Consider the following 12359-nt stretch of genomic DNA (forward strand, 5'->3'; position numbering starts at 1 on the left):
CAAATATTTCTTAAACACAATTTTCATCCAAACCTTCAACTGCCTTTATGTCGTTAAGCAAAGTAGATAGATTGATAAATGCTTGTTCATCTTTTCTATCAATTGCTTCTGCCATTTGCTTGATACTTGATGCAACTGCATTTATGGTCTGAATGTAGGTTTTGGCATTTTTTGCACGACGAGTTTCATCCTTATCAGTTGTGTTTGAGGATGAAGCGCCTTGATCCTTAGCAACAATTTGTTGGGGAGTTTCTTTAACTTGACTGTTATGTTCACCTTCATCTACTTCCACCACATCTTCCAATTCATTTTCATTTATGGTTCCATTCTTTCTCATTTGTTTTGCATTGATATTAGGACCACCATTCGCTAGTTGCTGCATCACTTCCACAAAACGATTCCCAATTCTTCAAGCATTTTAATGCGCTTATGTCTTAAATTTTTTAGTCTTGGGTATGCCTACAAAAAGAATATATAAAATTATCTAAACTTTAAGAATAGTTTTAATAATAAACATGATTTTTTCAGGATGAGTTTTGTTGGAAACTTGGGGGAAAATTTTTTTCTTGTGGGTCCCACTACTTTCATCAAACAAATGACAAAAAATTGCGCTTCTCTTCCACTTTTCCAGTGAGGTTGTGCAGTAAAAACAGTAAGAGGAGGGAAGGTTTGAGTAACTTTCTAAACCTTTTGCGAACTTTCAACAATTATTTTAAACTTTAGGGGAGGTTTGTCGAATTATCCCTCAAATCAGAAAATAGTGCAGGTGCAGCACCCTAGCACCCGATTCGGTTTACTAAAATTAAAACTAAGGGCCAAAAATCTAAATGGCCCTCAAATTATATAGTTGGTGAATTTTTAACCCTCCAACTATTAAGTACATACTTTTGCCTTTCGAATATGTACAAGGAATACCCTTCACCTTTTTTATTAGAGATAATTTCAAAAATCTTCCCTAAAATTTATGATAATATCACTTGGCACCTTTACAGTTTTAGAGATATTACTCAACTCCCATATTAATGAGATGGGACCATTAATCACTATCATAATACATGAATTAACAAAATTATCTTCACTACTTTAACAATTTTTAGGCAAAACATTATAGAAAAGAAAATTTTTAGCCAAAACATGCAAATATAATATTTTAATCAACTTGATAGAAAATTCAATATGAGACAACACAAAAGGGTAGAATTGGGAGAGAAATATATATCTCTCATTAATTAATTATTATAAGAATATTTTAATGGTACAAGTGTGAAATTGTTACAAAATGCATGATTTTATGGGAAGTTAGTGAATATTTTTGAAACTATAGGGGTGATAAGTAATATTAACATAAATATCGGCGAGGTTTCTAAAATTATTTTTAGCCAAGATGGTGGAAAGTATGCCTTTCTACACGTTGGAGGAGCAAAACCATATACTTAGTTGGTGACTAAAAGTCGACTAATTTAATACTTTTGAGGGACATCCAAATTTGGTGATGATTGTCAGCTACCCCATTTCCAAACTCTCCTCGTTTTCCCTTTCTACCAAAGACCAAAGTTGCAATTTCTCTGAATTAACAGAGGATTCAAGATGTCTTTAAGCTTTCCTCTTTACCTGAATCCCAGCTTGTAAGTTTTCTCTTTCCTTTTCCTTTACTACTGGGGTTTCACCCTTAAATTTTGTTCATTCATTGCAAGTTCAGATGGTGAAGTTTCTGATATTTTGATTCTAAGATGTTTATTTCAATGCTAAGCTGTTGTAATTATCAATTTGTGCCACCAAAAAGTTGTAGCAGTAGCATTAGGAAGAGTGGAGAAGGCGGCAGCAGCAGCAGCAGGGCTGGGAGTATGAAGGAAGCCTCTGCTGTTTCTTACAAGAAGTTCATTGATTTTGCTCTGGAGGAAACCAAAGTCCATACCCATTTGGCTCCTTCTCCACTGCAGGTACCCATTGTTCTATTTCAGTACTGTTTTTGTTGTTCTCTATTTCCAGGTAAATAAGTAGGCAACCTTCTCTGAAATGCAGAAATTGCAGTCGGAACCCATGTGTTCTTTACTGCTAATTTTAGGACAAGAAACAACTTTAGACCGATTTGATTTAATTTTGTAGAAAAGGGGTTTTAGAATAATCGACAAAATCTTGCCATACATATCATTGTTCAGGGCAATGAAGAAAAATAAGTCAAGATTATTGGTCTCTTTGGTTGGACTGGACATGTTTTTAGTTGGGGTCGTGATATAGGTACTCCATTTTTGTTACTGCCACTATATCTGGTTCACTACTTGTTAGTGGCATTCTATCATGTGTATGCAACTTCTACAGATAATATAAAGCAGGTAAAGTGGAGAATGCCAATGCCGCTGTTTGCTTCCTCTTATTGGTAGAAGTTACTGGGGATGGAATGCCAAGGCTGCCTCCCTTTAAGTTGTGCCTAGCATTGGGAAGTACTTTCAAGCGTAAGACATTGTTCTGGTTTTCTTCCCTCTGGCTGAAGATAGCTTGCAGATGACGTGAGCGGTAGTTACATTCCAGATGGTTCGGAACTGACTCTAATACCTCTCGTCCCTGTGGTCTCCTCAGGAGCCCCATGGTGATAGAAGTATCATGTTCAAGATGTTGCTGTAGTTTCAGCTTATTATGCAATTTTAATCTAATCAAATTCTTACCATAACTGCTACTCTAGTATTCCCGAGTCTGGAAAGTATCTGCTTAAAAAATGTCGTGAAGTGTCAACTATACTGGACAAGTTTCTAAATGAATGTATCCCATTTACTAGTTTCACCTTATCGGTGCATTATGCTTCTCTGGTCTGATTTTATATCATTGAATAAGTACAATGTTGTATTGTTTCTCTTGCCTACAGAAGAAATTCAATTCCTTAACGAGTATGGACGGGCGAACTGAACTCCAAATGCTCTCATTTGAAGCACCTAAAGTTCGACTTCTCCGTTGTTTGTCAATTGAAGGGAATGACGGCATGGAGGTGCACTTTAATTTCATCCCGTTGTACATCTATACACAGTGTGCATTTTGTGTAGCATATACTTTTTATGAATTCAGTTGCTTAATGTGTTGATTATGAAAGAGTTGTGACTGGGAAGAAGTAGACAGAATTTGACCTGAAAACACTATATCTAATTAGAGTATTCTTGAGTTCCTCATCAAAAGGTTAATGGTAATGCCTCTCTCTTTCTCTTTGTCTCTGAAATTCCAAGAGGATTCATTTGATCATCATGCACTTTCTAGTTGGCTCTGCTTCGCCATATTAGAATAACTTTGGTGTATGGAATGTACCCTACCATCTTTAGGCATGAAATATCTAAATTTGTCTAGTTGTTGAAGTCACGGCAGGGTTATTAATGAGTGTGAGTATTTTTTTTTTCTTTTGGCACATGCGCATGCTTAAAAGTTTATGCTCTACCAACAATTACTGATTTGTGATAAATTAACTCTGGTGGTGGACTCAGATGAACGTTGACAAGAAGATTTGTGTTTCTTGGATCTTTATTTTCACATGTTTGATGAACTTCACAACTGATTAAAACTTGTTCTGCTGATCAATTTCCATGTAATATAGGTTAGACAATTATTTTGGACCATGAATGTTGTGTTACCCAAGTAGGCATAGACATGCATTCTTTACTTAACAGTTATGGAGAATGAAATTTCAAAGTAATTTCAAATAGTCTACAAATTGCTTACAACCCACCAAATTATAAACATCTACAATACCGAGTAAGCTATGTGTTGTTTACAGAAATTTGAGGCAGTTTAACTAGGAAGTAACTTGGCTGCTTGGGAGAGATTGAGTTGTTTACCTGTTTATTTTAAAGGATAATCAAATTGAAAAGCAAACATAGAAGATAGCCTACAAAGTGTTTAAATCAGCAAGTGCTATGCCTGTATGACAATCATTATGCCAGTACACACTTGTGAGGGCAGTTTAACCAGGAAGCTGTGGCTGCTTGAGAGAAGAAAGAGTTCAATGAAATACTACAAAACTTTCTGATAATAACTGGCCAGCTAACTAGTGTTATGAATTATTATGTGACATGAGATCTTTAGTAAAATATAAGCACAGCTCTTCCAAAATTTTGGTTATTTTATGATACTGGAGACTAAAAGTAGTAGAAGTTCTCATTTTTTTTTTTTTTGGTTTCACAGCCTTATGTAATTCATCTATCTTTTCTAAGTTGATTTGATATAGAGTATTGCTGCAGGTTTTGGATTTTGCGGTGTTCCCTAAGCCAGAATTTGATCTTCCTATATTTTGTGCCAACTTTTTTACAGCTGCTAGCACAAACATAGTTGTATTGTAAGCTATCTTGTTTTCTCTTTTGTCTTTTACTTTTGGCTAAGAGAGCACTTCGATGATGTTGTATTCTTCTTCTGTTACTGAAATATATTTAACACTTATAATAACATTAGAAAGCATAGCTTGTAGAAGTAGCTTGATATAATAGTTGGATACTTGTCTTAATGTGCATTTTTGCAGGGTATAACTTGGTTAAATAGCTAAAAGTTTATGTTAAAAAATTCAGGCGTTGCTCTAGGTTGACAACTAATGGACTTCAGATAACAGGGTTTGATAGGTTAACCATTGGTTCTTTAAAACTTTGGTATCCATAATTAATATGCCCTTTTTTATTTGCTTACGTCTTCAACACATTTTCCAACCACCTTTTTATCTCACATACATCACATCGAAAAAGTGCTATAGTATTTTGTTCAAAACATTATTCCTCATAATCTACTATCCAAACATAGCACATAGTTTTCCATCCATAATACTCAACCATCTTCTTTTGCTTTCTAAGATTAGTATAACGGAGCCGAGTTAGAAGTTGTATTTTTTTTTTATTTTTTACTTGGCTTTGTATTTTTACGTCATACATGAGGGAGCAATTATTGTCCAATTCACTTAGCTGCATTTTCAGGCTCTTATCTTGGTTGCTTGAGGCAGAGGTGAATGTGACAGCTATATATAGCAATCAGGAGGATGTGATTTTTGTTGTCCAAATTATTGCTACTGTGCTTTTCTTTTGCATTTTTACATCAACCATGATACTCAAAGTTTGTGATATGTGGCTTGTTCTGGATTGAAGACTGTTGAGAGTTGTTTTGGTGAGCAAGAGTAAATATGGTCTTGAAGTAACTGAGAAATAACTAATCATTTGACTGTAAGTATTGTAGTTTGTTACTGACATTGCTTGACAAGACTACATGTTTTGATTAAATAGGTGTTGGATGTAATGGAAGGGACCTCAAATCACATGATTTCCAAACTTGATAACTGGCCTTTCTGTTGATATCAAATATTTTGTCCTATATTGGGAGCTGGCAGATAGAATGATTGTGGTAATGCATTGTCTTGTGACTAGAGTTTGTTTGAGCTCTTTCAGGGACCTCAATCCCTTGCATGCTGTCACAGATCGGGATGACTACAAGGAGAAGTATTACAGACACTTGATTCCTCTTGGCTTAAAGTATGCTGAGGTAAAAAATTGAATAGCACAGCATCACAAACTGCAGATTCTAGAAAACTTCAATTAACACCAGCTGAAACTATTGCATGGTGACTTAACACAGATTTCATGCAGCTTTTACCCTGGGGTGGAAAGATTACCAGTGAATCTTTGAGGTTTTTCTCACCAATAGTAGTATGGACAAAGTTTTCTTCAAGCCAAAACTATTATGATGTTTTATTTTCTGCATTCAAGGATTACTATAAGGTAAATACAACTAACTTGCTTTAATATGTTTCTCGATCAATCTTTCCTGTGATCACTTTCTCTGACACTCTGTAATTTAGTTTGGAAACTGGGTGCCTAATTCAATCGATCTGCTTTATACCCTCACTCTTCTTTCTTTGAATTGTGGATGATAAGTATGGAATGAATCAAAAGAAGTTAACTAGATTTAAGAATTGGGCTTCAGTGCATTGCTGCGGTACAACCACTGGATGTTTAATATGTTAATGCAAAATGGCCTCTATGTGGTAGCCTGTGATACTGATTTTGTTCAGGGTTTTCTCTGTCACAGAAACCACGCTATTGTATTCCATGAGACACGAGTTTAAGTGTTTGGATGAAATTTAGGAATTCTTTTGAAATAACTGTGATGGTGACTTTGTTCTTCCATCTTCTAGGCGTGGCTTGAGTTGATGGAGCAAGCAACTGAAGAGATTGATACTTCTGAAATTGTTTCCAACCGTGAGGCACAGCATAGGTATCTCATGTGGAGGGCAGAAAAGGTATTTTTACATTTATATTAAATGTTTTTCATGACTGACTTGACAATATTGTTGTGTAATGTAACTTTTGAGCTAGCATCATTCCTGTCAGCTTGCTGTGCTTATCATTATGGCTTTTCTTACGAAGAAGATTGCGAAAGAAGAAAATACAGAGAAATATTCAAGTATTTATCAAAAGCACATAAGAAAAGCTGAGAGTTTTGAATTACTTTTTATGGGCAATAATCTGAAGGTTTGCCTATCTCTTTCTGAGCGGTCATTAATATTGGTGTAATTTATGATTGTATTCTGATTTTATCTATCCTTGAAGAGTATGTACTTAAAGGTGGAAGATATTCTCAGTGTATGCTCTTTTGTAAATTGAAATTACATTACTGGATATTGCTATAATTTCTAAATGTCATTGCATAGCTAGCAAAGTTGATGACTACTGGTCACTTTTCTTCATGATAAGTCAAAAATAAGATGCATATAACATCTAGCCTGTCAATAGTTGTGTTGTTTTTTCGAAGTTTGGATCAGAACTTCTGTTTTACGATGTATATACATGGTGCTGTAGTAAACCATTCAACTCGTAGGTTTTCCAGTGCAGCTATTGCATGATTGTTACATGTGAAATGTAAAGTAAGTTGATCAATGTGAAAGTGCATTGTATAAATCAAACTTGTTGAATCTTTGATACAAACTTTTGTCAGGAAGTTCAGGTTTTAATGGAAAACCTTGACCTGATCAGTTTAAAGTTCTATTGCTTCATCTATTCACTTTCTGTCAATATGCATTCACCTGATGCAACTTCTCCAAAGCAGGATCCTGGGCATCGACTTCTGAGAAGACTGGTTGGGGAAGCTCTTGCAGAGGTATCCTTTTTTTTTTGGTTGCTGACTACCAATGAGCATTTAATGTATTAACTTATCCAATTGTTCTTGATCTAGGAAATACTAAGGAGCTTCCTCTTTAATGGAGTTCAAGAGCTAGGGAGCAAAACATTTTTGGATTACTTTCCTGAGTACAGGAGTGACAACGGGACCATAAACGAGAAGCGAAGCATGATTGGAAAATCGTTTGAAAATCGACCCTGGGATACTGAAGGCAACTTTCTTGGAAACAGTCTTAGATGGTGAAAACTAGCAACTTCCCCTACATTGTACAAAATTGTCTTTTCCTTTTTCTCTCTCTTGCAGAAAATTTTGGCACAGTGCTAGGTATATGCGTTTATGTTTCTCAAAGGATGTAGAAAACAGTTTTATGTACTTGGCATGAGTGGTTTCGTTTTACCATTTTCTGTTGTTCCTGCATAAACGAAAGCCATAATGTGTAAATCCATGAGGTAACTAGTTTTCTTTCTTTCATAGCTATGAGTTCTTTTCATTTTATTTTTTCAAATTGAATAGGATTATGGCAGTCAATTGATAATCAGAAAACAAAGCCATCCGTGGTAGCATTGTGGAAGGCTGGAAATGATTTGGGGGGAATAATGCATTTGACCTCCCATGTTCAAATAATGAGTGTTCTAGGCTGCCACCAATCCGTTTAAGCATGTTTCGACTTTGCAGATCCTGTGGATGGAGTTCTCAGAGAAGATTCTTCTTCGGATAGAAAGTTACCCCTGATCCTGTTAAAAGGCAAATTCCATATGTCAGTTATATTACACTAGTAACTCCTTTTCACTATTCTCAGATCTCAAGGGCATTTCTACCTTTGACTGAAACTGGAGGCTGAAGCAACCGGCTGAATTCATCCGGCAGATTACTGCACTTGAAATAGCTTGCAATTCATTGATTAAACTGATACATTTTCGACATGTTATTAGAATCGATCAGGCAGCATGCATCCTCCCCTATATGCATACAATTCCAACTTGCATCGATGCTTTACGTGGTGTGGAGCCAAATGTTTCAGCTTAAATCATCAATAGTTAAAAGGGAATATGATCATTTCATCTCTCACATTTCACAAAAATATTCTTTTCGTCCCTTACTTTTGAAACAAAGCAAATTTGTACTTGACATTTAAAAATTGAAACTATTTCTTTCCCAAAGTCAACTTTCAATCTGAATCCAATCACCTAATAACTCAATTACAAATTTTGGGAGTATAATTGGTAGATCACTTGGTTAAATCAAGATATTTGCATGAAATTTAATGAACCCAAAAGGGAAAATAAAAAATTATAACATAAAAAAGAAGGATTAATTTTTTCTATATTGTCATTGCATACTCTGATGGATCCAGATACTCGTCACATCATTTCAATTTAAATTTAAACACCAAACTTTATATGTATGGTATACATCTAGATTCACAAGTATAATATACTAATGGTGCATGAAAAGATTTAGCCAAAAAAGAAACCCTACTATTCCAAGAAAAAGAATGGCCTTTTTATGTTATAAAGTTTTAATTTTTTTCCTTTTTTGGTTCAATAAATGTCACGTGAATGTGATGGAGTTGACCTAGTGATTTATCAATTCTATCTCCGGCATTTATTATTGGGTTACTAGTTGATTTTATTCATATTGAAAGTTGGGTTCAAGAATATAATAGTTAAAATTTTTCAATGTCAAGAATGAATTTTCTTCGTTTTAAAAGTGAGGGATGAGACAAATATTTTTGGGAAATGTGAGGGATAAAATATGTCATTTTCCCTAGTTAAAACTCTCAAGATGCATTCGCCTGTATTAGAATAACACTTGATTGTTGAAATACTAGCCCTTAAATAAGAGAGCAAATTGTTAGCCTATCGGTTTGAAAACACGAACAAGGACATTCGAATTTGCCTGCTAAATGTTGGCATTAGAATGTCTTCATTAGCAGCTAGCAATCGAACATTGTAAGCTAACAGGAATTGCTAGTGGCATACTGCTACTGAAATGTATTCTATCAACTACCCATTGTTAATTGTTCTATCTGGTGCTGATTCGTCTAACCTTTTACCTGTGATATTGGATGCTCAGACTTCATTTAACTTGCTTTTCACATTATTTTCCTCCTCTGTTGAAACCTTCAAAAGCTCAGTCCATCAAACAAGCCAGAGACTGGGGGACAAAGCGGATGAAGAGGAGTTAATTGGAATTAAATGCATTAAAGAAGCTCTATGCCATAATGTTGTTTGAGCTAGCCAGTTGAATCTTGGTTAAGGTTGCCTTTGATAAAACTGAAGTTTAAAAATGAAAATTGAAGTCTAAATCCATTAAGTTATTGAATTGTTGAGTATTAAATCTAATACATTTGAGTGTATATCACATTCAATGATAAGTGAATACTTTATTCCTTAATTTTGAGAGCAAGTTTTGTATAGAAAACTTAATGTCATTTAATTTATTCAGATGTTCAATTTTTGATTATCAAATGCATCTGAACATGTTAAAATCTGAATCCATTAAATTTAAATGTTAAATTGGGTTATCAAACAAGGCAAGGTTCCCGTGATCTTCAACAACATTTACTAAACAAGATCATGGACATTTATACTCAAAACCTTAATGTGTTTTTTTAGAAATTATTAATTTTTCGATTAATTAGCCTTACCTTATTCTCCATTGACCAACTTTCATTGGTCGTTACCACATTGAGAATTCTTTCTAGTTTGTTATGTTAATTACTTGGAAAAAAAAAATGAAATTCTCATCTTTCCCCTACTAACCATGGATTTGAGAAGAATAACATACTTATAATTCTTTACACGGTTAAAAATATACATATACATATCCATATACATATACATACATACATACATACATACATACATACATATATATACACAGATATATCTTGACTTAGGAGAACATTTTAGGAGTTTGTCCAATGAATTAAGCAAAATTGGCAGAACAATAAACCCTTACAATCAATTAATTAATCTCATGTCGACATGTGTATAAGCATTTAAATCATCAAAAGAAATATCAAAAGCCCTCAGCGTGGCTGCGAGGCTGTCAATTGCCTATGTATAGCCATTTGATGGACCCAAATTTAATTGAAGATGAAACTATGGAAAGAAACTACAAATTTTGATGGAGAGAGCAAAGGAAATTTTCTTTTCCATTGAAAATTTTGGGTAAAGGTATGATGAATAAGTTGGCGCAAACCAGAATCCAGTAACATAACTGTTACCAGCTACCACCAAATCAAGCAAAGTAGATATGCATTTAAATCATCAAATAACATACACAATCCCAAAGCAAGGGTGCATGGTTAAAGACAAAAACTAAGAAAAGAAACCACAAAACTTTGATGGAGGGGCAAAGGACTGAGGCAGCCAATGCAGAACTATGCATAAGACAAAATTGTGCATAAATACTGGCATTCTGTCCTTGTAATATGCACGAAGATGGTAGAATATACAAGGGAAATTACGAGGGAAAATGGGAAAAAGAAATACGAGGGAATCCATATATTTTTAGTTTTTGTTTTTGATAGAGCCCTATGCATACTTCTAAACATCTTTTTGCATGGACTAGTTTTACTTTGTACCCTCCAACTTTTACGTATTTCTCATTCTATATCATAAATTCAATTTTGGGTACTCTAAATTTTCATCTCCATCCCATTTGCATTCAACGGTTAACATAAGCAAAGCTAAGGGAAGTAAGGGGCAAGCACATAACGATTGAGTATAGCAATTGCAAATTAGTAAAAAAGGACTAATTCTACTCTATACCCCTAACTTGTATACTATTTAACTCTACAGTCTAAATTTTAAATTTGGGCAGATTACCGTCTTCTAAATTGTTGAATCTATCCTATTCCAATCCAATCATTAACTCCGAAAGAAAACACCATGATCTGTACATGATTTTGTCTCACAACTGGTGCAATCAATCCTCTTGTTCTTTTATCAATTTTAATTATCTATAGATTAATTTGTTTTTGTGAAAGCTCAATATCTCTTATTTAAGCTTTTGTTTTTATTTTAATTCTTTCGTTTCTTTCGATGACAATGGCAAAATTAGTTACTCTCTCATCTTTTGCACATAAATATATTTGCTTCTTAGCTCGAAGCATTGAATATGTTTAGGTGAATTTCTGATGAACGAATTACAATATTTCAAAATCAGTCCAATCTATACTTTAATTTCTCCACAAGCGGCTTTCCTTTAACATAGATGTGACTGCATTATTTTCCTATTTATTTTTCCCCTTACCGTATCTTGGATTGTTTTTGTTTTTTGGTGTACTCCTATTAATTGCAACACAATTTATTATTCTCTTGCTTTTGTACAGATTTACATGCTTCCACTCTGAATTTGACAAATGCATTGCTTTTGGAGTATATTTTGGTTCATTCATCTATGTAATTCCATATTAAATTGAAGGGGAATCGAGTAAGGTAATTTTACTTAGGGTGTTAAGAACCAAACTCAAACAGGATGAATGCAAGATTTGAGGGTTTGGTGCAGTTTGTTCAAAATTGAAACTTAAAATGCAAAATCAAGATTCTATACAAGTTAGAGGGTGCTATAAGGAAATAATCCTTTTACTGATTTGCAATTGCTCTGCTCGTGCATGGTCTCATACTTCTTACGTCCGTTAGTTTTGCTTACAGTGCTCTAGCAAATATTAAAAGTTCTCACATACTTTTAAAAGTTCTCTAGTAAATTTGTTCCTGTTCCCTAAAAAAATGTTGATATCTACATAACCAACAAAACTAATTCAATAATAATCTATGTATAGAGGAAACTAAATTTTTTTATTTATTTTAAAATCACTACCATATGGAGTAAGATTGGATTTAGGTGTTGTGGGTGTCTATGACAAGATAGAACTTTATCACTCATGTTCTTCTTTTTTATTTTTACTTTTTTACTTTTTTTCAAGAGGATTTATTAAATTCAATTTAAAATACATTAGTACTCTTCATGGAGACTTTAAATTCAACATTGGATGAAGGTTATTTTTGTTATTTTACACAATGAGGGGAGGTATGTCTAATTTTTCAAACTTGGAGGGTACTGCCTGAAAATGTAATAAACCTCAGGGGAGGATTGTGAAATTATCCCCTGTTAAATTGCAAATTTGTAATTCCTAATACATGTTTAACTTGAATGTTACCGTTTTTGGAAAAAAAAAAGTACATGTTTGACTTGTGAATAGGAGCAACGATATAAGTAAA

At 34.0% G+C, this 12359-nt stretch overlaps 1 protein-coding gene across 6 annotated transcripts; it reads left to right on the forward strand.

Moving 5' to 3' along the window:
• The first annotated feature begins 1451 nt into the window (after window positions 1-1451).
• On the forward strand, window positions 1452-7599 carry LOC113702600 (phytochromobilin:ferredoxin oxidoreductase, chloroplastic). 6 transcript variants are annotated; one of them, XM_027223751.2, is made up of 9 exons: window positions 1452-1625; window positions 1751-1940; window positions 2864-2980; window positions 4218-4312; window positions 5400-5493; window positions 5598-5729; window positions 6146-6250; window positions 7057-7107; window positions 7183-7599. In XM_027223751.2, the coding sequence occupies exons 1-9, from the start codon at window positions 1588-1590 to the stop codon at window positions 7369-7371; spliced, it is 1011 nt and encodes a 336-aa protein (XP_027079552.2). In that variant the 5' UTR covers window positions 1452-1587; the 3' UTR covers window positions 7372-7599. The 6 variants fall into 6 exon arrangements, with proteins under 6 accessions (XP_027079552.2, XP_027079551.2, XP_027079575.1 ...); XM_027223750.2 differs by having other exon boundaries at window positions 1454-1625; window positions 2861-2980; XM_027223774.2 differs by having other exon boundaries at window positions 1455-1625; window positions 1784-1940; window positions 2861-2980.
• Window positions 7600-12359: the final 4760 nt, after the last annotated feature.

The sequence above is a fragment of the Coffea arabica genome, chromosome 1e (genome assembly GCF_036785885.1).
Source record: "Coffea arabica cultivar ET-39 chromosome 1e, Coffea Arabica ET-39 HiFi, whole genome shotgun sequence".
Lineage (NCBI taxonomy): Eukaryota > Viridiplantae > Streptophyta > Magnoliopsida > Gentianales > Rubiaceae > Coffea > Coffea arabica.

Excerpts from the sequence above, each read along its gene's own strand:
- LOC113702600 (XM_027223750.2), top strand. The coding sequence starts at position 1,588 with ATGTCTTTAAGCTTTCCTCTTTACCTGAATCCCAGCTT. Across the intron at positions 1,941-2,860 it reads TGGCTCCTTCTCCACTGCAG|AAGAAATTCAATTCCTTAAC; the intron begins GTACCCATTGTT and ends TCTTGCCTACAG. Across the intron at positions 4,313-5,399 it reads AGCACAAACATAGTTGTATT|GGACCTCAATCCCTTGCATG; the intron begins GTAAGCTATCTT and ends GAGCTCTTTCAG.